Here is a 26021-nt window from a genome sequence, read left to right on the forward strand (position 1 = left end):
CACACCCAAAGACTGGTGGAGTTAATGTAAAGGGGTCACCCGATGGGTGAAGAACCGAAAAGGGGGAACGGCCATCCAACATCGAGGAGGGAAGCCGGTTACCAAGGAAGCAAGCCGTAAGTACCGCATCACTCACGCCAATAAAGCTTAGGAACCTTCCTATAAATACCTTATCTTCCACTCAGCGACCCCATTTTCTGCGAAGTATATGCACGTGAAGATCAGTGAATAATTCCATGGAGCTCTAGAAATTATTGAAAACCAGAGCAGAAGAAAAATATTCTCTGGCATTGTCAGAACGCAAACATCCAATGGAGCATTTATATTGATTACATGTCTCATAGTATGAAGTGTGAAAAACAGAGAAAACCTCAGAATGATCTTTCATTAAAAATAACCATGTCATACGCGGGTAATCATCAACAAATATAACAAAATATTTAAAACCAAATAAAGAAGAGGTTTAACCAAGACCCCAAACATCAAAATGAACTAACTCAAAAGGACGTGAAACGCGACTAAATAGACGTGATGGGAACGACACACGATGGTGTTTGCCCAACTCACAGGACTCACAACAAAACAATGTAGCATGATCAAGACAAGGCCATGTCGGCGCAACTTATCGACGGAGGGATGTCTCAATAGGCAATGCCACATAAAGATGTCCACTGAGCTAAGTAAAGCAACAATGGTCCTTGGCTGATCTAGGTAATAAAGACTGTTCACCCCACATCCCGAACCAATCGTCCTCCCAGTGCTCAGATTCTGAAAATAGACAAGGAGTAAAGCACACAGAACAATTCAGATTTTTGGTTAACTAGTTAACAGAAAGTAAATTAAATGGAAAGGTTGGAACACATAATACATAGGATAAAGAACGGCCAAATGTCATGGAGGTTACTCCTACTCCTGAGACAGGAGAGATAGTCTCATCAGTTGAAGGAATTGAAGGAGGAGATACAAGAGAAGATTGGAAGGAAGAGAGAATACCCGAGTTACCGTTCATATGATTGGAAGGCTCTGAATCAATGAGCCATGATCCAATGGTTGAAAGAAAACAGGATGAGTTGCTACCTTGCTGAGCCAAGATGGCAGCAGGCTGCTTCCCTTTGTCCTTATATCATAAGAAGTCGTCATCATAATCTGCTTTAGAAACAACTATGGAGTCGGCATGCTCAATAGTATCAATGGAGGAACACTGCCATCCGACGCAGCAATGGAAGCCTGGCCCGCAGACCGAGAAGGACGTAAATGAGGATGCAGGTCATGTGTGACCCTCAAGATAAAAGTGATACAAAAATGTGTGCCAAGGCCATCAGAGCCACGTCCTCCACACTGCAGATGTAGAAGTTCCGAGTAAACATCACAAATCATCGTCAGGTTGTTCACACTGAAATAGAAGGTTTCAGCACGTTTCCAAATTTCTGTGGAAGTGCGAAGATACATCATGGGACCAACAATCTTCGGTTCAATGCTATTCCACAAAAGGGTCTTGATAAGGGCAATCCTCCTATCTCCACTTCCTGTACGATTTGTCGTCAACAGGGGGCATCCCGTTCAATATACTCGACTTCGCTCCTATCCAGAAGAAAAGTTCTATTGCCATGCGCCACGGAGGATAATTGGTTCCATCCAGCTTGATGGATGTTATATGAATCATAGGGATCTCCATCAAAGAGGAACCACTAGGTGTAGCCATTAGGAAATGATGTGCCGAGAAGGAGAGATATCAATACACAACTACAAGACAAGGACAGAACAACCAGTAGAGAAAGAAAAATCACTAGGGCGTCAGGGAGGCAGCCCAACACAACATCACAGAGCTCCGGAACAAAAAAAGATCCGAGCACACAAGCAACAAACTTGGTGAAGAGGAAGTAACCAACAACATGGTACTAGAGGGCCACAGGAACAAGGATTATGTGTAGGGAAATCAGATTAGACCATCATATTTTTTTTCTTTTTGGTGTGTGTGTTTTGGCCGGGGGGGGGGGGGGGGGGGGGGGGGGGGCGCAACAATGGAACCTAAAAAATAGGGTTTCGGTATAGGGAGGAGGGCGGCAATGGGAAATACCCAAATTGTGTTTGTTTCCCTTTTTTTATGTGAGTGGAATTGGCGGGGTGGGGGGTGTAAGGGAGGTAGGAGGGGGCGAAATTGCGTGGGCTAGAGCTAGGGCGGCAAAATGGGTGGAGAAGGTGGGGGCGACGGCAAAAGGAGTGGAGAAGGTGGGGGCGACAATAAGGGCAGCAACTAGGGTTAGGGTTGGGGGAGGGGAAAGCGAAAGGTTTTTTTTTGTTTGTTTTTGTTGCTTCACCACTCCGAAAGCAGAACCCTTGGCTCAGATACCATGTTCGATGTAACCTAGTTTCCATGGAAGAAGAAGTGCGAGAGAGGAAGAGTTAGGGAGAAAGTGAGTCTGTCAATTAGACCTCTCACATAATATATATGTGTGTATACACACACACACACACACACACACACACACACACACACACTAGGGTTACATATGTAAAGACTAAAATACCCTTAGAACACTAATTATCAGCTTTTTTTCGTTTTCCGGAGAACTATCATCTAGACGTCAAAAGTCTTACATGAATATATTTTCCTTCTCAGGTTATTGAAGCAAACAACTAAAAAAATGTTTCTATGGAAATTGTGGAAAGGAAAAAATTCCAAGAAAATTTTTTCTGCCGGAAAATCTTCTCTTAACCAAAATTGCCCTTCAGGTTTCTAATAGTCTAATTTTGTGTTAGATATTCTTGATTTCTTAGGGAAGTGGAATTTTGAATTTATATACAATTATATTACGATGTTGGTTAATTCATGGAAACTATTGTGAATAGATTTTTTTTTTTCAAGCCTTGTGCAGTACATCTCTTTTTCTAGTTTCAATCTGAAAAGAATGACTTCATTGGTTTTGTTATGGTGCCAAGAAATACGGATCATGTTTTTGTATGTTGTGATATTGAAAAATCACATCATGGTTTGGTCATTTCTTCAGCTGGCTTTTCTTGTGTTCCTAGGGATTTTATGGATTAATAATGAATTTGTTCTGGGCTTAATATTTGATTTTGTATTATTGTGATTTTTGTAGGTGAAAACGGCTGAAACTGGGTACATGTCTCGTAGATTGATGAAGGCCTTGGAGGACCTCTCAATTCATTATGACGAGACAGTTCGTAATGCTAGTGGTGGAATAGTTCAATTTCATTATGGAGATGATGGCATGGATCCAGCAAAAATGGAAGGAAAGAGTGGGACACCTTTAAATTTGGATCGGCTGTTCATGAAGATACAGGTTAGTGCGCGTTTCTGATACTGCAGAATGTTGAAAATGCAAAGGAGAATTATTCAACATGTTAATTGACGGAGTTCTTTGTTTTTTTGTTTTTTTTTGGCAGGCTACCTGTCCAACTACTAATGCATCTATCTCTTTGAGTCCTTCAGAAATTTCACAGTATGCAAATGACAGGCTCTCAAAACATGATGCCACCCCCGAAGGAGGATGCTCTTCTGCCTTTAAACAGATGTTATTGGATTTTATCCATGAAAAGATCGCTACATTAAGGAACATCAGGAGGATTCTTCAAATTGATGATAATTATGGTGGGGATAGTGATGGTGATATGCTACAAACAATTGCTGCAAATATATTCAGCATTTCTTCTCGACAACTTCAGGTAATACTAGCATTATATCGCCCACTCAGACATAGACATTCATGTTTTTTTTTTTTTTAATTTATTTCCCTTTCTGTCATTGCTAGATGGTCATTTCCTTATAGCAGGAGAGGCTATCATGGCTTGGCTTTACCTGCATTTTGCATTAGACCAATGGCTTGGCTATCATGGCTTGGCTTTACCTGTCCGTTGAGGTAGCTCCACATGCTAGTATTTTTTTGTAATCTTCGGCACCAAATAGGTTTCTTGGAATAGTGATGCATTCTGATTTCATGGATTTTCTATTCAAGATCATTTAAATTTTTTTGCTTTTTTCCCCACCTCTCGAACCTTCGGCCACTTACAAAGGATTTGATGTCTTCTCCCGATTGGACTAAGGAAAGATGGGGAGATTTTTTAACCTTATTGCTATTGAATCCAAATCAATTGGAGCATCACATTCCCTATGCTTCCACAATCTTCACTAAAATTCAAAATTAAGAAAATCCTTCAAATCTTCGTCATAGTTGAACACACACTTGTACTGAAAGGGCCTTTTAATGAAGATGCAACTAGGGACTATATTAAATCGAGCATGTAGAGGAGAAGAAACTAACAAGCAAATAGGATAACATGATAATAGATTATCGAAGAAAAGAATGAAGCTAAATAAAAAAAATACAACTCATCTCAACTCAACTAAGCCTTTGTCCCAAACTAGTTGGGGTATGCTAGCTCAAAATTGAGTAAGTCTACTCCTGACACTAGTTGGGTTCGTCTACATAGATCATTTTCTTCCATTATATCCTATCCAAGGTCATGTTCTCTGTTATGTTCCTAGCCCTCAAGTCTTTCCTCACTATTTCTACCCAAGTTGTTTTTGGTTTGCCCCTACCTTTTTTTACTCCATCAACTTGGCACAAGTCACTTCTTCTCACTTGAGCATTCAAAGGCCTACGTTGGATATGCCCAAACCAACTTAAGCGGTGCTCTCTCATCTTCTCCTCAATTGGTGCCACCCCTACCTTTTTACGGGTGTCTTCATTTTAAATTCATCTATAACCTTGTGTGGTCGCACATCCATCTTCTTTTTTTTTTGAATGATAGAAGCTTCTCATTAATAAAAAAGGGGAATTGAGGAGCTCCACCCAAATACAGAAAAGAGAAAAATGAACAAAAATAAAGATAGAACACAAAGAAACAAAGAGGCAACCCTCCTATGGGGGCAAGAAATCAAACATTTGTAGGTCCTGACTATTTCCTCCCTCCCTGGCTAGATTGTCTGCAATCCCATTTGCTGATCTTCTAACATGACAAACCTGATCTCATCAAACAGATGAGCAAACCTCCATGGGGGAACCAAAGAGCCCTTGAGCCACCGTATGACATTAAGTGAATCACCCTCCACTATCAATCGGTCCAGGCTATTTCAATCCACAGGTCCGCACATCCATCTAAGCATTCGCATCTCTACGACACTCATCTTATGCACATGCTGCTTCTTGGTAGCCTAACATTCTGAGCCGTACAACATGGGCCTGACAACTGTCTTATAAAACTTTCCCTTCAACTTGGTAGGTATTTTACGATCGCACAAAACTTCTGAGGCATGCTTCCACTTCAACTAACCTGCTCTTATTTTGTAGTTAAAATCCTCTTCAATCTCTCCTTATGTAGGAGTGAACCAAGACAACGAAAGATATCCCTCTTAGGTACCTCCTGTCCAGTCATATTTACTACATCGTCTCCCCGCCTCCTTACATTACTAAAGTTGCCCTCCATATACTCTGTCTTAGGCAGCCCTGCTCAGTCTAAAACCTTTGGATTCCAAAGTAGTTCTCCATAACTCTAACTTAGCATTAACTCTCGCTTTGATTTCGTCAATTAATACTATGTCATCTATGTCATCTGCAAATAACATACACCACGACACCTCGTCATAGATACCCTCCGTAAGTTCATCCATAACTAGAGTAAAAAGATAAGGGCTTAGAGCCGATCCTTGGTGCAGTCCTATTGTAACTGGAAACTCACTAGACGTGGCATCCGTAGTTCTGACACTAGTTACTGCTCCATCGTACATATCCTCAATCATATAACATATTTAGTAGGCACTTTTTTCCTTTCAAGGACCCACCACATAACACTCTTGGGAACGCTATTATACGCTTTCTCCAAATCAATGAAAATCATATGAAGGTCCTTTAAATAATTAAAAAAATAAACCATATAAATAAATAAAGAAACCATATATATATATATATAAATTCCTCAAAGAACTAATATATAAAAAAGTAAACCATATAAATTTCATAAATATATCTAGAAAATACTTAAATTCCTCAAAGAACTAATGTATAAGACTCTAAAGATCCCTAGATTATACGCTAATCCTAGCTCTTCGTTATGCCCCATATACCCTTGGAAGATCGGAGAAAAATTATCCCTCATGTGTATCTGCATCAATGTGAATAACTCTCAGTTACTGGCTTTATAATTCTTCCTTGATTATACGGCCTATTTGGTTGGAGGTTCCATGGGAAATATGGCTAGTGAAGGTAGTGTCAACCTGTCAGAATCCTAACGGCGTTTGTTACTTCCGCTTCAGCTATCACACCATCGCATCTCTTCCCTTTCCATGTGTTCTAATTCTTTGATGAACTGTTTGTCACTGCTTTAAACACACTCTCCTTTCCTTGTCTCTCTTTATCTCCCCGTCTCTCTCTCTTCCTCCTCCTCCTCTCTATCTCTCTCTCTCTCTCTCTCCCATAAAGGCATTTTAGTCATTTTAAAAAGGGAGGTTTAGAAAGTCCCCTTGCACATGCGTCATACTCACATAGTAATACTTATATAGGTAGGGACGGTCGTTGCACTACTCTCTTTTTAGACTCTCTTTTCATTGGATGTTGTAGTTCTCAACAAGCTGTCAACAACGAATCAGAGAATTTAAAATAAACAAATGGTTGTTAATTAATACGAGGGAGTGTGTATACATCCCCTATGTTTGTAATGACATGATATCAACTATCTCATCCACGCCATTAAAAAAAAAAATCAACTACCCCACCCTTTTATAAGAGCACCCATCCATGGTTTTAAATTTCCGTGGAAAACGAAACGAAATTCATATTGAGTAGGAAAAGTACCAAACTTTGTTGAAATGTTTCGGAAATTTTGGCCGAAATGTTTCGTTTCGGTGAAATTTCGAAAATTTCGGTGAAACTGTTAACTTACCAACTTCTCCAATAACTTAAGCTTTTGGAGAAAGGCGTTATTTATCTTTTATACTTTAACACTCCCCCGCACGTGTGGCCCACTTGGCAAACACGTGGCACATGTTGGCCCACTTTGGGCCGACCATTGCATGTGGATTTTTGCTATCCGGGAGGTTTGAACTCGAGACCTTTGGCTTTGATACCATGTTAACTTACCAACTTCTCCAATAACTTAAGCTTTTGGAGAAAGGCGTTATTTATCTTTTATACTTTAACAGAAACGTTTCGGAAATTTCGGTGAAATGTTTCAAAAATTCGATGAAATTTTTACACGATTTCGTCCGAAATTTCGTACCGAAACCGAAACGTTTCGGTTTCGCAGATGACTGAAACCGAAACCAAGATTTAAAACCTTGCACCCATCTCTGTTTTATTTTACTTGTGAATGATTGTTTCTACCCGTTCAGAATAAAAAGTGAATGATTGTTTCTTCATGAATGATCGTACTCTCAACCGTATCTTACACGATGCTCTTCTCTTCGCCATCATTGCCCTTAACAAGCTATTAACAACCAATCAGAGAATTTAAAATAGACAAATGGTTGTCAATTAATACAAGGGAGTGTGGATATCATCCCCTATGTGTGTGTGTGTGTGTAGGGACATGATGTTAACTATCCCACCCTTTTACGAGAGGCCCCATATCTGTTTTTTTATTACTAGTGAAAGATTGTTTCTTCATGAATCGTAGCACTCTCAACCCTATCTTTCATGTTGCTCCTCTTCTCTTTGCCATCATTGCCCCTAAAGCCAACTTTGATTTCTCGTTCTTTTGCAAAGTCTACCACTAACTTGGTCTTTTTGCATGATGCATTTTTTATGTTTGTGCCGCATCATTGTGCATGTAGTAGACCACGATGATCAGGGGCCTCACGACACACACAAGGATCCCCCCCCCCCCCCCCCCCCCCCCCCCCCCCCCCCACCACACACACACACACAAAAACCACCCAGACCTCACAAATAATAATAATAATGATGATAATTACATAGATAAATAAAAATATTTGCATTACTTCTACCATCAGAGCCACGACCTTCGATTGCAAATCTAGAGGCATATTTGATACTTAATGATGAATGCTTGGTTGGTGGCTAGTGCGAGTATAACCAACAATGAAGGAGACCATGTGGTGGGGATGATGTTGGTGCAACAATTTGTTGCTTGCTTCCCTCATACTAGGAATGATTCCAAAACATACCAAAACCAAATTGACCCAGATGGCTTATAGGGATCTCCTGATAGTAATCCTGAAATGTAAACCAAACCATATCTTCCTTTTCCCATTCTCCCTGTTTGGCTCTCTTCTCATCATCTCCCGTTCGCTCTCTCCTCATCCATGTCCACTGCATGCATCTCTTCTTCTTTCTCCGTGTCTCCCTCTACCTTAATCTTGCCGGGCCCCCAAACAAATTGGACACAAAATGCTCCAGTTGAAAACATGAACGTAGTGTCGCTTGGTTCACATTTTGAGAGGTGGCTGTTATGGAATCATATTGAAGAAATCAGCTCTAACGTCATTAATCCATGGGTAGTGGGAGGATATTGCAACACTATTTTGAGGTTGGATTAAAAGCTAGGATGAAGACTTGCTAACATTAGAGCAATTAATGATTTTCATGATGTGATTGATGCAGCTGGTTTAGTGGATGTTTGGTATGAAGCTAAAAGTAATTACCAACATGGAGACGGAAATGTAAGAGCCAGACTTGATAGGGTACTTGTTAACAGCCAATGGATCAATAGCATTCATTGCACCAAGGTGAGTCACTAATCTTGTAATTTTTCAGACCGTGTCCTTTTTTGATCTCTCAATGAATCTAATCAGTTAAACAAAAGACTTTTTAGATCTCAAAAAAAGAAAAAAAGAAAAGAAGATGTGGACTTTAAATGAGCATTTCGTGGGTCATGTTAAAGACCAATGTCATTCCCCAACCTTTGGTACTCAATCAAATCCAGCTCTTAAGCCGAAAAGGTTAAAGGATAGCTTGAGGGAGTGGATCGGAGGTTCTTTTGGGGATGTTTAATTAAATGTGAGAGCTGCGGAAGATTTTACTGCTCTGGTTGAAAATCAGTATGATATGGATCGTTCTCAAGAAAATGAGTCTAATCTGATGAAGGCTAGACAGAGGTTTGAGCAAGCTCTCCTCATGGATGAAGTTTTCTCAAGACAAAATCAAGAAAAAAGTGGTTGTAGGAAGGAGACAAAATACTAAATTCTTTAGTACTTCCACAAACAACAGAGGAAGGTACAACAACATTAGAAAGATTTGGATTAATAATAATTGGGCAGATGACCTGACTATCATATAAGGTATTGTTTATGACTACTTTAAGTCCTTATGGACAGAAGAGGGAGCTATTGTTGATGATGAGATTCAGGAGGTAATTCCTACTGTGACTAGTGAAGAAGATAATGCTTAATACACTGGATGAGGATAAGTGAGATGGGATGTTTTAAGTTTACCAGTGGATTCCACTCCAGGTCCAGATGTATTTGATGGTTCATTCTTTAGACACAAGTAGGAACTAACCAAAGATGACCTCGTCAAAGCAACCAAAGAATTTTTCATAGGAGGTATGATACCTAGATTTTACACATACATTTGTTTCCTTTATTCCTAAAGTGGACAGCCCAAAGACTTTGGATTATTGTCCTATTAGTTTATGTAACTGTTCTAAGAAAATTATATCCAAGCTGATTGTGAATCGCATTGCAACCTGATGAGCACATTTATGTGTGAATTGTTGGTGTATAAATCATGCATTTTCTATATTTAAAGCGGTACTACTAAGGTAGTTTATCTGTTTTTTATGTTTCAGGGTTATTCTTGAAGTTATACGAAGAATGGAGCTAAGAAGATATAAAAATGAAGAATTTTCCATCATTTACATTGCAACCCTTCAATTGAGTGGCTCAGATTCTCCTATGCATAGATTTCAGAATTTTAACCCATCTAGGCCGAGAACCAAAAGTTGAACGGTTGGAATAATTTTTGGGCACAATTAGTTGAAGTCGTGGCCCACTTTTTGGATGATTGAGATCAGCCCATGGAAATAGTTGGGGGCTACGATCGATTTACATCAAAATGCACAATTTGGATGGCTCGGATTGTGCATTAGAAATGATTTAGAGGGCGCAACCCAATGATCCACTAAATGAACAGTTTAGATCATCCAAATTGAGTAGTTTGGATCATTCAATAGAAATGATTTGTGGACGTAAACAATTTACATTTTGGACCATAAATTGGATGGTCTGGATTACCTATGGAGATCATTTGGAACGGCACAACCATCTTTACTTTACAGCCCATTATTTGGACCCACTATTTGGACGGTTTGGATCTTTCCATGATGCCCACTATTTTTTTTTAGCTTGAATTACACTATGGTGATGGACCTATAATAACTTATTGTATGGTGTAGTTCTAACAGGGTGGTGTCAATATCAAGTTACGTAATGTTGAAATCACTTATGTGGGTCCACCATGATGGTCGGCTATATATAAGGTTCATACAAGATGGCTGAAATAAATCTTGGTAAGTGGGGTCCACTGGCTTATGTAGCATGAATTGTTGCTCAAGGAGGAGATGAACCAATAAGGAAACACTTTTAAAATTATATGGTTGGCAACTTTTGAAAAGGGAAAACCAACGATTTTTAATTCTAATTGAATTAGCAAATCGTCTTGGGGTGAATCCAAAAAGGAAAGTCGGTTACACATGTGGGACCACCTTAGGGCTGCTTTTGCATGGATTATAAAAGGGCATGCATATACATGCAATAGAAGTGAAAAAAAAGAAAGAAAAGAAAGTGCTGATATGGAAACTTTGAAAGGGTTGGCAAGCAAGAACCGACCATAAACATTTTGGTATCTTGCCAATTTTCGTTACCATGCATCTCTCTCTCTCTCTCTCTCTTTGGTTATATTGTTTTATGTAATATAAAGTGGGACCCACTTGGGTTTTAGAAAGTTTTTCAAACAACCAAATACGTCCAGCATGTTTTCCTCGGTGTTTCATGTTTTAGCTTTAAAAAATATATAGTTTCTAATTATTCTCTTACCATACACGTGGGACCCACTTGGAATTATAAATGCATGCAAACGTGGGACCCAATTAGAATTGCACTCACAAGCTATTTTGTTTTATACACAGTGGCCACTCTCACGTTTTGGGTTGAATCAAAATAGAAATTTCTATTTGCATGAAATGCATAGACATGCAACCATGTGGGTCCCACTTGCATTTGCTAAAATTCATTCCTTATACACACACACACACACACACACACACACACACACATATATATATATATATATATATATATATATATATATATGGTTTCTAATATATGCATACTCATACTTTTTTTACTTGTAGCAAAACAACGCACGCATAGAGAATAAGTTGCTGAAATTACAAACAAATGGTGGAAGTTAAAAACTTGCCCAAGACAGGTGGTAGTTGCCAAAAATACAAGAAACTTGTCAAGTTTGTGACTTTTGTTGGGTGTTGAAAATAGAAGTGTGTTCTCTCTATATATTGAAGTGAAGGCTCTCTTCTTTCACACTCCTTACATACTCTACTCTCTCTCACATTCTCTTTACAGTCTCTCTTGTTTTCTTTCAAGTTCTTTTTCTTTTTCTCTCAACCAAGGACCAATCCACCATCATTCAAGGCTCAAGGTGACATATAGGCATTGAAGAAGGGAGATTCAACCATTGCTTGAGGAGAAGAAAAAGAATAAGTTTTTTTGTTTTATTATTTAGTTCCAATTTCAATTCATGTACTTCTGCTTTTAATTTCAATTAAAGAAGAGTTCTCTTTGTTCTTTTTCCTTTCAAGTTACTTAATGGCAATTCCAATTCCCCTCTCTATTTTCTTTGTTTCTTTTCCTTTCGCCCTGGATAACTACACCGATCTACTTAGGGTTTAGATGAAGTCAAGGGGAAGGAGAAAGATGATTAATTGAAATCAATGGTATAAAATAACAATCATATATAGGGGTTTATATTTGTTGGATCCCAATCACTCATGCCATTGGCTTTCCCCTTTCGTATGAGTAATTGCCGATAAACAAATATAATTTCTTATATAATCTATAAAATTGGGTAGTATGTTTGGTCAATCACTCATGGGCAATGACATCTATTGATCTTATTTCTCATTGACCGGATTTATCAAATACACTATCCAATGCAAAAATTGGTTTAATTGATTATCCATTCCAAACCCATGTTGGATTCTAACTCTAAGTAATATTTTAGTCAAATTAAAGTCTCAATTAGATTTCAAATTATTTTTCCAATAGAATTTCAATTCACTTTAGAGTAGTTTTTGAATCCAATTTTCCAATTAATATAGGCTTTAGATTTTGGTTTTCTAATTAGGTTAGTTATTAATAGAAATCCTTTATTAGTTAACTTTTCCTAAATATAAGGGTTAAATTGGTAATCATTTCTTTATTGTTTTCGATCCTTGTCTATTTAGTTTATAAATTTAAATATATTGTTGGATCCGAGGTTGTAGTCCACGGAAATCCTGAGTCTATTCCAGGCAACAATATATCATAAGTTTATTTTCCAAATAGTATAAGGGTAGAAATCACAATAAGCTCTTCCCTGAGTACGACCCGTATTTACACGATCCATGCACTTGTGGTTATATTTAATAAGACAGTCAAGTTTTTGGCGTCGTTGCCGGGGAAGAGTACGGTTACTTTAATTCTTATATTATTCGAAGTGATTTTTATTTTTATTTTATTTTTAATTAGTTGTTTGTTTACTTTGATATTTTGCTACTTCTTTTTCTAACTTGGCTCTTTTCTGTTTATGAGTGCAGGTTGGGTGCGGAACTCAGACAACCGATTGGAGAGAGCAATCCAATCAGAAACGGAGGAGAACATCCAACCCAATCCTATAGCCATGGCGAAAGAAGAAGTGCCCAAGACCTTTCGCGACCGTTTCTATGCGGCCCGAGCAGCGCAACCCTCATGCATTAGATTGCCAGTTGCTCAGGGCAATAATTTTGAACTTAAGTCGCATTTTATTTCCATGCTCCCCCTTTTCACGGGCTCCCATCTGAGGATGCCTATTTATTTTTATGTGAGTTTGAGGAGGTTTGTGCTTTGATTAAACTGCAACTTTCCGATGATGCGGTAAAGTTGCGGTTCATCACCTTCTCACTCAAGGAGGGAGCCAAAAAATGGCTCTATGGTTTGCCCACAAACTCAATCACTACTTGGGAGGGGTTCACGGTTGCGTTCCTTAAGAAGTTTTTCCCTTTACATAAAACAAACAACCAAAGGAATGATATTTTAGAATTTAAGCAAAAACCATTAGAGTCATTTTCTAAATTTCTGGAGAGATTCAGAGATCTACTCCAAGAATGCCCTCATCATGGTCTTGAATTGTGGCATTTGTGTGCCAAATAGTATATGAGGGCATTGATTTCCAAACCAAACAACTTTTAGAGTCCATGTGCTCTACAGGGTTCACATCTTTTACAGATGAGAACCTTGCTTGAAGTTTCTTGCTTGATTTGGTTGAGAAAACACGTGAGTGGGAATCCACTCAGGAAAGCGAGAGAGCCACCTCAAGTAAGGGGTTCCTTATTGAGGGTGCCGTGGTTCCAAGCGAGAGAGCCGCCATGTCATGGATGAATGCCAAAATGTTTCAAAGTTTGGTAATTCTAATGAAAATGTGAGTGCTATGTTTTCCAATGATCCATATAGTAGTACTGAAAATCGGGGATGGTGAAATCATCCCAATTTCTCTTGGAACCAAGCGGGCTATCAAGGTGGGCCAACCAATAAGGAACCCCTTACTTGAGGTGGCTCTCTCGCTTTCTTGAGTGGATACCCACTTACGTGTTTTCTCAGCCAAATCAAGCAAGAAACTCCAAGCAAGGTTTTCATCTGTAAAAGATGTGAACCCTGTAGAGCACATGGACTCTAAAAGTTTTTTGGTTTGGAAATCAATGCCTTCATATACTATTTGGCATAAGTTCCACAAATCAAGACCATGATGAGGGCACTCTTGGAGTAGATCTTTGAATCTCTCCATAAATTTAGAAAACAACTTTAATGGTTTTTGCTTAAATTGTAAAATATCGTTCCTTGGCTTGTTTGTTTTATGTAAAGGGAAAAACTTCTTAAGGAAGGCAACCGTGAACCCCTCCCAAGTGGTGATTGAGTTTGTGGGCAAACCATAGAGCCATTTTTTGGCTCCCTCCTTGAGTGAGAAGGTGATGAACCGCAACTTTACTGCATCATCGGAAAGTTGTTGCAGTTTAATCAAAGCACAAACCTTCTCAAACTCACGTAAAAATAAATAGGCATCCTCAGATGGGAGCCCGTGAAAATGGGGGAGCATGAAAATAAAATGCGACTTAAGCTAAAAATTATTGCCCTGAGCAGCTGGCAATCTAATGCATGAGGGTTGCGCTGCTAGGGCCTGATAGAAACGGTCGCGAAGGGTCTTGGACGGTTCTTCTTTCGCCATGGCTATAGGATTGGGTTGGATGTTCTCCTCCGTTTCTGATTGGATTGGCCGAGTTCCGCACCCAACCTGCACTTATAAACAGAAAAGAGCCAAGTTAGAAAAAGAAGTAGCAAAAAACCAAAGTAAACAGACAACTAATTAAAAATAAAAGAAAAATAAAAATCACTTCGAATAATATAAGAATTAAAGTAACTGTACTCTTCCCCGGCAACGACGCCAAAAACTTGACTGTCTTATTAAATATAACCGCAAGTGCACGGATCGTGTAAATACGGGTCGTACTCAGGGAAGAGCTTATTGTGATTTCTACCCTTAACTATTTGGAAAATAAACTTATGATATATTGTTGCCTGGAATAGACTCAGGATTTCCGTGGACTACAACCTCGGATCCAATAATATATTTAAATTTATAAACTAAATAGACAAGGATCGAAAACAATAAGAAATGATTACCAATTTAACCCTTATATTTAGGCAAAGTGAACTAATAAAGGATTTCTATTAATAATCTAACCTAATTAGAAAACCAAAATCTAAAGCCTATATTAATTGGAAAATTGGATTGAAAAACTACTCTAAAGTGAATTGAAATTCTATTGGAAAAATAATTTGAAATCTAATTGAGACTTTAATTTGATTAAAATATTTAGAATCCCACATGGGTTTGGATTGGATAATCAATTAAACCAATTTTTGCATTGGATAGTGTATTTGATAAATCCGGTCAATGAGAAATAAGATCAATAGATGTCATTGCCCATGAGTGATTGATCAAACATACTACCCAATTTTATAGATTATATAAGAAATTATATTTGTTTATCGGCAATTACTCATACGAAAGGGGAAAGCCAATGGCATGAGTGATTGGGATCCAACAAATATAAACCCCTATATATGATTGTTATTTTATACCATTGATTTCAATTAATCATCTTTCTCCTTCCCCTTGACTTCATCTAAACCCTAAGTAGATCGGTGTAGTTATGCAGGGCGAAAGGAAAAGAAACAAAGAAAATAGAGAGGGGAATTGGAATTGCCATTAAGTAACTTGAAAGGAAAAAGAACAAAGAGAACTATTCTTTAATTGAAATTAAAAGCAGAAGTACATGAATTGAAATTGAAACTAAGTAATAAAACAATGAAACTTATTCTTTTTCTTCTCCTCAAGCAATGGTTGAATCTCCCTTCTTCAATGCCTATATGTCACCTTGAGCCTTGAATGATGGTGGATTGGTCCTTGGTTGAGAGAAAAAGAAAAGGAACTTGAAAGAAAACAAGAGAGAACAAGAGTGTAAAGAGAATGTGAAAGAGAGTAGAGAGTATGTAAGGAGAGTGAAAGAAGAGAGCCTTCACTTCAATATATAGAGAGAACACACTTCTATTTTCAACACCCAAAAAAAGTCACAAACTTGGCAAGTTTCTTGTATTTTTGGCAACTACCACCTGTCTTGGGAATTTTTTAACTTCCACCATTTGTTTGTAATTTCAGCAAGCTTCATAATTTTACAAACTTTGCTCCCTTTGTTGGAAAGCTGGGCCACTTTTGTTGACTCTCTCTTTTATACGTTTGTGTGTTGTTTTGTTACAAGACAAAAAAGTATGATCATGCATATATTAGAAACCATATATATATATAAGGAATGAATTTTAGCAAATGCAAGTGGGACCCACATGGTTGCATCTATATGCATTACATGTAAATAGAAGTTTCTATTTTGATTCAACCTAAAACGTGAGAGTGGCCACTGTGTCTAAAACAAAATAGCTTGTGAGTGCAATTCTAATTGGGTCCCACGTTTGCATGCATTTGTAATTCCGATTGGGTTCCACCTGTATGGTAAGAGAATAATTAGAAACTATATATATTTTAAAGCTAAAACGTGAAAAACCAAGGAAAACATGCTAGACGTATTTGGTTGTTTGAAAAACTTTCTAAAACCCAAGTGGGTCCCACTTTCTATTACATAAAACAATATAACCAAAGAGGGAGAGAGAGAGAGAGAGAGAGAGAGATGCATGCTAAAGAAAATTGGCAAGATACCGAAACGTTTATGGTCAGTTCTTGCTTGCCAACCCTTTCCAAGTTTCCATATCAGCCCTTTCTTTTCTTTCTTTCTTTTTTCACTTTCTATTGCATGTATATGCATGCCTTTTTATATTCCATGCAAAAGCAGCCCTAAGGTGGTCCCACGTGTGTAACCGACTTTCCTTTTTGGATTCTCCCCAAGACGATCTGCAAATTCAATTAGAATTAAAAATCATTGGCTTTCCCTTTTCAAAAGTTGCCAACCATATAATTTTAAGAGTGTTTCCTTATTGCTTCATCTCCTCCTTGAGCAACAATTCATGCTACATAAGCTAGTGGACCCCACTTACCAAGATTTATTTCAGCCATCTTGTATGAACCTTATATATGGCCGACTATCATGGTGGACCCACATAAGTGATTTCAACACTACGTAACTTGATATTGACACCACCGTGTTAGAACTACACCATGCAATAAGTTATTGTGGGTTCATCACCATAGTGTAATTTAATCTAAAAAAAAACTAGTGGGCATCATGGAATGATCCAAACCGTCTAAATAATGGGTCCAAATAATGGGCTGTAAAGGAAATATGGTTGTGCCCTTCCAAATTATCTTCATAGGTAATCCATACCATCCAATTTATGGTCTAAAATGTAAATTGTTTACGCACTAAAAGATCCTTGAGCAATATCATGTTATTCTTAAACAATTATGAAAGCGCATCAACACAACTCATAGACAAGGAGAAAAACTTCTTTTCTTGCTCAGAGAAGATTTTGAGGTCAAGCGAAAATATCATTAAAGTAGTCACTCGTTTCAACTATAAAAACTTCCTATTATCTATCTTGGAGGTACACTTTACAAAGGTAGATTGAGTGTTGAATCCTCTCAAGGAGGTGAATTCATTCTTCTGAATCGTATTCTCTCATCCATGCCGATTTATTTATTATTGGTTATGAATCCTCTTGTGTCTGTTACTAAAAGGATCGAAAGCATTATGGCCAATTTCTAGCGGGGCACTACGGAGTACGGAATAAGGAAACAAACACCATTGGATGGCTTGGGATAGGCTGTGCAAGAAAAAAGAAGAGGGTGAAATCGATACAAAAGCTTAGAAATGGTAGTTTCCTATCGGTTAAAATCTATTTATTGACCGTACATGAAATCATCATTATGGATCGAGTTTATGACTGCTCGTTATCTTAGAAATGGTAGTCTCCTATCGTCCGTCCCTAAATATGGAGACTCTGAGATATGGAAGGAAATCATCAGCACAAAAGAGGTCTGATTTTCCAATGTTAAATGGAATTGGTAATGGTAATATCTATTTCTTGATAGATAGATGGATTAGCAACATGCCTCCGCTGGAATATGTATATAACTCTTCCTCAATTGACTTTAATATGCTGGTTAAAGAGGCTGTGGACACTGATGGTAAATGGAACATAAACACTTTTGCTAATTACTTGCCTTCTGGTTTTGTGGAAGCCATTAAGAAGGTAAATGGCATCATTTGAAGTAGAGAAAATCAACTAGTTTGGACGCCAAGCAAATTTGGTTGCTTCACTACAAAATTAAGATTGAAGTGATTAGAGTTCACGATGGTGGTAAAACTTTGGGCAAGTTTGTATAGAATGATTTTCCTACCAAAATAAGATGTTTCTTATGGAGGCTATACAATACAGTAATTTTAGTTGACAGCAGCATCAAAAACAGATTCGTCCGCCTTGCATCTAGGTCTAACTACTGCAGCAACACTCGAGAGGAAAATTTTGTCCATCTGTTTATTGATAGTAGGATGGCTAATGAAATATGGGATTTTTTCCCAAGAAGTTTGATATCCCGTTAATTCAATATCAAAGTATTCTTGGGAGGTTTATTTGTTGGTATAAATAATCCATGAGAGAGTGCCAAATCCTATATTGCAAATTTATTAAAATTATTCCCGCTATCCTCATGGTTTTAAAGTTCCACCGAAACTGAGAAGAAACGACCGAAATGTTTACGTTTCCATCCCCACCAAAATGAAAATTCAACGGTTTCATTCCACTTCGAAATTCGACCGAAATGATAAGGGACAAAAAAAAAGGAAAGATGTTATGATTTACCGTGTTTCTGTGGGTCCAACTTGTTGTTGACTTCAATTGTCCATTTATTAGGTCTTAGTTTGATCTCTAGTCGTCCAAAACTAAGCCAATATGACAATCCATATATCCAATTACATGTTTTTTGGTTGTCGAATTTGAATGGTCATAATTCACTTATAGGCAACAGTCAACATTAATGGCCAAAGATGGATATTATTGGATGATAAAATTGCTCAATCGACACGATCTTTGGTCTTTGGAAATCCAATGTAGGGCCTGTTAAGATGGGCGATCCAAATAAACCAAATCACAATGGCTCGTGTATGAAAGCATTCCTCTTCTAAATAGTTGACCTTTTCATTTTCTAATGAAGCAATTCAAGCTTTTTCTTGAAGATTTTATTGGTTTAGTTTTGTTCCTGAAAAGTTAAAATGTAAATCATGTAAAATAATACATAGATAGAATATATCTATATGCATGTGTTGGTGTGTTTTGCTTCTATATCGTTATAGTTTATTATGTTTGCTGCTGTCTACCAATGTTTTATTGATGTAGATACAATACATTTATTCCCTTAGTACTAATTAGGGAATAGACTCAATTTGGAACGGAAATCTTAACTCGATTGGGTCCTACTCTGTCACATCTGTGGATCTTATTTACTGTGTTTATGTCACGGTCCCATTAAAAACCAAATTGTCCATCAGAGTGTCCTAGGTCCTTTTGTTTTATAAAATTAAAAGTTTGTATAAAGCATTATATCAATTGGCATGATTTTGAACCATTCAAGTGCTAAATTTTCTTCAAATAAATAGGATCAAGAATCATTCAAACATAACATTCGATGATACAAAAAATTGACTAGGGACTGATGACAAAGAGTTGTGATTCGACATATATAATCATAAATAGAGACGGTGACGACCAATTCAGAGATATAGAGCAAGACTAGCACACAGAGAAGATGGGGGAGGAGAGCAGCGGCGGCAACAGACAATTGACAAATGCAATGATGACCTGCAAATGGGTTTCACAGTTTTAAGGTTCAATATGATGAGAGAGGAGATGGAATTGTTCGTTCGATTTTCATTCAAATGCAATATTTTCCCTTTTGCTGTGTAAATGTTTCGTACCAAAAATACTCCTCATGTTTAGCCTTCAAGTTAAAAACCATGGACGGTATTTTTGTAAATCGCAAAATATAACTCGGTCTGTACACCTCCAAAGGACATTTTTAGCATTGTCTAGGACCCATCGGATTAAAAAATGGCCTTGCGGTACAGTCCAACGGATCCACTTTGTCTATGTCTCAGTCCCACCAGCCTAGGCATTTGTATCCATCAGACCGTGCAGGTCCGTTGGCTTCTGGTCCATCGACAGTCCTAGTGCTAGTGTTTGTTATATTATATAAGCGATTTGCCAGGCAATTTCACAGAAAACCATTTCGCGGCTCACTTTTGCAGGAGAGAACAGCCACACTGGCTCACTTTTTAGCAGACTGTCTTATTCGTTTAATGCATCTGATTCTCTCCTGCAAAAGTGAGCCGCGAAATGGCTTTCCTCGAAATTGCCCAGTAAATCCTTGTATAGTGAAATGTTTTAATTTTCTAGTATTTTTTTAATTTTTTTTTATGTTTCGACTTTTTTTGTCCCCATGAAAAGGAGGAATAGAGGCTCAGCATCAAAAGATTTCATGTATTTTAGCAATTTTGAAGAAGTTAAGGGTATGCTTATTGGCACACCACAGACATCTCTTGGTATATGCACTAATACCAATAGAAATTTGAACAAACTACCAATAAGGTGTAATTTGTGCCATTAAATGTGATGGGTATTTAATAGGATCAACAAATATAATGAATCAATGTATGGTGACAATAGAAGAAGCATAAGGTTTTTAATATCTATTTCAATTATATTTATATGATAGGCCTCACATTTTTTATCTTCTATTTCATAAATATCTTGCAGATAGGCATCTCATTGGTACTGCATTGGCAACTTGTTAGTTGGCCCTTTTCTTACCTAATTATTATTTTTTTGCTAGCCTCTCATTTTTTTATCTTCTAGATCATAAACTTTTGTGACATGTTCTACCAGCTTTAAGATAGTTTGTGCCTCTTTTCATTAAACCAAATTATTTTCATTTTCTATATTGTAGGTTTTCTTGGAAGCCTGCATATCTCGTTACCATTTAAAAAGAATAGAAGCTGGAACTGCAATTGGAGCCATTGGAGCTCAAAGTATAGGAGAACCTGGGACACAAATGACATTGAAAACCTTCCACTTTGCTGGAGTTGCTAGCATGAGTATCCTCTATTGGATAGTTTTTATTTTATTATTTACCAAACCCTGCTAATTCTCAAACACGGTAAAGCTCGGAAATGATTTTGTCTATATTGCTCTCATAAACATGGTAGAACTCCCTTATTCTTTTTTTTTTCACTGCAAACATCAGTTGTATTCATCCATAACTGGTTCCACATCTCTTATTTTTAATCCTTTTTGAATTACATGTTGTATGCCATGCTAGTTGCCTTGCTAAGAAGGAAATAATATGTTACTTTGCTATAAAGGATTATGATTGAGGGAATAAAGTGGATGTCCCAATTCTGCTGTTGTTTTTTCTTAATTTTCTTAATTACATGTTGTATTCCACATTTCCACTCTAGTTGCCTTGCTAAGAAGGAAAGAATACGCTACTTTGCTATATAGGATTATGATGTAGGGAATAAAGTGGATGTCCCAATTCTGCTGTTTTTTTTCTTCTTGTTAACTTACCAACTTCTCCAAAAGCTTAAGCTGTCGGAGAAAGGCGTTATTTATCTTTTCTACTTTAACACTCCCCCGCACGTGTGGCTCACCTGGCAAACACGTTGCACATGTGGTCCCACTTTGGGCCGACCATCACATGTGAATTTTTGCTATCCGGGAGGTTTGAACTCAAGACCTTTGGCTCTGATACCATGTTAACTTACCAACTTCTCTAAAAGCTTAAGCTGTTGGAGAAAGGCGTTATTTATCTTTTCTACTTTAACACTTCTTAATTTTGAATGAATATATTAAGAATAGGACCAATTCTGCTGTTGTTGTTGTTTTTTTTCTTAATTTTGAATGAATATATTAAGAATAGGAGAAAAGCCAACTGTGGTGATCAGAATACAAAAGCAAAAGAAGAGAAATCAAAATACGAAGTGGGAATCTAGTCAAGGAAGGAGAAAATAGAAAATTTGTAGGCTTTGTCTATGTGCCCCTGCCCTAGCGAGTCTATCTGTCTTGCTATTTTCCGATTTCCTTGCACGACCGAAGAAGGTACTATGATCCACCACTTGATCCATAATCTCCTCAATGAATTGCACGAACCTCCAAGGATGAGGATGAGATCCATCTCGCCACCTTGTGACATTAAGGGAATCTCCCTCCACGATTAGGCTATCCAAATCACTATTCTCAATCAAGTTGAAACCATGGAGTACAACCCTTACTTGTGCTTCATTGGAGTCAGTGATCCCTATTGGACCTGAAAAGGCCAATTTTATCATCCTCAGTCCGGCCCTTAGTAATCCTCCAACGCCTGTCGTTGGTCTTGAGTTTGTTGGATCCGTCAAAGTTTAGCTTTAAATATCTCTCAAGCATCGCCAAAGATTAGAGTGATGTGAATCTAAATCTTGGAAGGATTTTCACCTCGGATATTGTTAGCGCAATCACCTTGATATACATGAAAAGGGGACCTTTTGCCATAGCCCTAAACATTCTGGCATTTCTTTCCTTCCAAATTATTACCCACATGGTAGCCAACAAGATCACTCTCTATAATATTCTCCCCTTCTCCTGCCACACTCTAGGAGGTCCTCCACAAAGTTACCGGGATCGCCCTCTGACCCGCGATCCGAGGTCGCCGACCCGAAACGTGGGTCGTTTGCGACCCGGATCAACAAAAATGGCGACTCGCGCGAAAGGGAGAGATGCATAGAGAGAGGGAGCACTTCGATAGACTAGGAAAAGAGAGTTGCACAATAGTTTATTAGTTTGTTCATATCTTTATATTCTTATTTCAGAACAGGGTAGTTATTTTCTGTTTGCTTCACTTAAGATCGAGAATGCAATATGTGTTGGTACTTAATTTAGTGACATTTGGAGATCTTCAAATTTTTTATATTATGGATTGGATTGGAACTGGAATTTTCATTTTGAATATATATAAATGGCATACATGAGGTTTTTGGTTTTGTTTATCAATTGTATGTAGTATGGACTATAAATGATATTTTGTAAAAATATATGAAATTATATATATAGAGTACCAAAGCGACCCAAATTTTCATGCTAAATCGACCCGCGAACTAAAATAGCCAACTAACTTAGCTTACCCTCATCGTACCGCGTACCGCATACCGCATCGTACCCCGTACACGTTCCCGTACCACATACCGGAACGAACCGTGTTCTAGGTAACCTTGGTCCTCCACTTCCAGTGGGAAAACCCATGAAATGCTGAATCTTGATAAGATATGGCCCTAAATCTCCCTCTTTGTCCTGCAATGTACGAATAACTAATCTACTCAGGCAAAGGGCGAAATGGTCTACTGTTAAGATTCTACGGCTTCTCAATGGTTCACCATGAAAATCTTATCAAGAAAGGCTATCCATCCAAATGCTCGGCATGGTTGTAGAACTAATTTACAATAAACACCCTAGAGGAACACCGGATCTAAACCCTTTTGTCCTGTCTACCCCTTTTGATGTAGCATAAGCTTAGAAGCATGAAGTGGGAACGGGCAAGCGTGAGTGCCTAGAAGAGTCTAAGGTTGGGAGCACCATGAGAGAGTTTATGCAATATTTTCTTTATATGTCTTTTAAAATTCAAGTGCATCAAAAAATAGAAATTTCTAACCATCTTCATATATATCTTTCAAAATTTAAGTACATCAAAAGGTTATAATTTCTAACCATCTTCATTTTTGTGCCCTCTTTCCCTATGTATTATGAAGACGTCTTTGTGCTTGCTCCAATGAATTACTTTGAGAAATTGTAGTAGTTTGATGCAAGGAAGTTGGTGATGGTGGCACTGATCATGGTTTTAAATTTCAGTCTCGGTATGCGTTTCGCCCCTCCCCGAAACTGAAATTTCGGCCGAAATCTGGTAATTAAAAAAAAAGTCATATGTTATTCACTCCAAAATTTCGGCCAAAGTTACCAAAATTTTGGCCAAAATTACCGAAATTTGGAATTTCTTCAAATTTAGGATTTTGCCAAATTTCAGTCCGAAATTTCAGACGAAATTTAAAACCAAGGGACTGATGATGGAGTAATAGGAACATGTGGTGTGGACAGAATGACATCATCACTATTCCTACCTCTAAGAGCATGCATCCGACAATTACATAAATTGAGCCGGCATTTTGATCTCTTTGTCAAAAAAGTTACTTCTGAAAATGTTGCTCCAATTTACTCGCCCCTCCACTTGCTCAAGGCAATCTCTTACAAAGTCTTCCTTATTTTGAGCAACTGCTTAATGGTCAGGAAACACCTCCTTTAACAATGGCTCGTGGAACCATTTCTCTTGCTAAAATTTTATCCTGCCTACTTTATATACTTTGTATCTAACCCCTCGTTAAATTTGTATTTTTCGTAGGATATCCCTCCTACAGATCACCTCTGCAAATCCATATCTATCATCTAAAATCCAATTGCCAGGAAGCAGTCCATATTTGCTGTCAGTTATCTTTGTCCGTAACTGGTTTCTCTCCTTTCCATATCTCCAAAGCCAAGCATCGCAGTGTTAAACTCCTTTAAGTTTTCCTATTCCAACTCCCATTCTTTAATGGTTTTGCACACCTCTTCACACCTTACTGGTGACTCCTTGTCGTCTGATCCTCCCCATAAGAATCTCCTTTGGATTTACTTACCAATTCTGCTGTTGTTGAATCAATGAATTCAAGTTCATCTATCTAATTTGCTAAATTACATCTCAAAGAGAATTTGACCAAAGTAAATTGATCAAATATATAAATTTGATGCACTTAAACAAGAACACAATATCAAATTAAGCTATTCAAAAGGAAAAACACAATACAAATTAATCAAAGCTTGAACTACTTACATACTTATTGCTGTCTCAAATCAACTAGAGAATACTGCAGCTGTTCCCAGCCTTTTATTACAGTGAATCTCAACCCTTAGAACACCTAAATGAAACCCTACTTGTATTCTAGAACAGTCCCATTGATTAAAAGAGGAGTAACTGCTGCTACCATAGAGAAAGCAAGGGAAGTGTATGCTAGATTCTATAAGGATCAGTACTTTCTAAAATATAAACCCATATAAATCCTACTTCAAACAAACCATTATACCTTTTAAATAATCCTTGGAAGTCTGATTTGAGAACAGGTCAATTTCAAGAATCTGTCTAAACCCAGTCCATCTTAATTTCTAAACTTGGCTCTCTTGAAACACAAATCACCGGAAGTCGTGAAAGTATGAAGTGATCCATCTTTTAATCTATATTTGCAATCACCTTGGGGACTGAACCTGCCATTGATGTAGTTTTGTGTAATCAATTGGTGCATTAGAGGCCCAATTTTTACCATTCAAAATAAAAATAAAAAATAGAGGCCAATTTTGAAGCCCTTTTGGAATTTTCATGACACTCCTTGGGTTGGAATCACCAAATTTGTTGTAGGCTTCAATGTTCCTCCCCAATTCTTATTTCAAGAACCATTTTATTGATCATAAACCTCCGTCCAGTTCTAAAAGTTCTTGGCAATAAAGTTCTCCTCTCCTGGGATTGGGCTTATAGCTCAATGGTTGAGGCTTTGTATCTCAACCTTGTGGTTGCAGCTTTGATCCCAGCTTACCTGCCAAAAAAAAAGTTCACATCTTCTCTTTGTTTTACATCCGCAAATCATTCTTCCATATTGTTTGCAATTGGAACTTACAACTTTGACATAATCTTTTAGCTTGGAATCATCCTCATAATATCTGTATAAATCGGCACCATCATAAGTTATGAAATATCAAAGCCCTAAGATATGTTCATGGTTGGCCACTTCTTTTGTCCATCGATCAATGGGTGGTTGGCTCCATTGGTCATTCTCGGCTTTCATTTCAAGCCCCTTTCTATCTCGGCATGACCGAGGTCTGCTGTAGAGCCCCAAGAGTTGAAATGGAAGAAGGAAAAGACATAAAGGGGGTAAATACATAATTTTGGGGAAAAGAAAGAATCATATTAGTCTCACTAATCAGCCCCTAATCTTCCCTTATACACCTAATTACAAAAATGCTTCTTGGATTAGATTAAAGGAAAATAAATTCCAAAAGACAGCACTACCCCTATGCAAATTATGCAACCTACTCTCAAGTCTCAACCAACTTTCAGAAACTCGAGCTTGTGGGAGAACTCAGCCATGGTATAAGTGAGTCAACTCCTGCTAGTCAATGATTGGCG

General features: G+C 37.8%; 1 protein-coding gene and 1 non-coding gene across 2 annotated transcripts in view; one reads left to right on the forward strand and one right to left on the reverse strand.

The window, feature by feature from the left end:
* Window positions 1–26021, forward strand: part of LOC143848786 (DNA-directed RNA polymerase III subunit 1-like) — a 114666-nt gene that overhangs the window by 59974 nt on the left and 28671 nt on the right. Inside the window, exons 19-21 of the mRNA XM_077357847.1 lie at window positions 3102–3305; window positions 3409–3687; window positions 20736–20883. Of these exons, the coding sequence (XP_077213962.1) occupies window positions 3102–3305; window positions 3409–3687; window positions 20736–20883 (631 nt within the window). The remainder of the gene's footprint in view (window positions 1–3101; window positions 3306–3408; window positions 3688–20735; window positions 20884–26021) is intronic.
* LOC143849223 (small nucleolar RNA R71) lies at window positions 13247–13353 on the reverse strand. The gene has a single exon (XR_013235596.1). It is a non-coding gene; the product is annotated as a small nucleolar RNA R71 (small nucleolar RNA).

The sequence above is a fragment of the Tasmannia lanceolata genome, unplaced genomic scaffold, assembly GCF_043159265.1.
Source record: "Tasmannia lanceolata isolate RefF3 unplaced genomic scaffold, GAP_Taslan_0.1 ptg000016l, whole genome shotgun sequence".
Taxonomy (NCBI): Eukaryota; Viridiplantae; Streptophyta; class Magnoliopsida; order Canellales; family Winteraceae; genus Tasmannia; species Tasmannia lanceolata.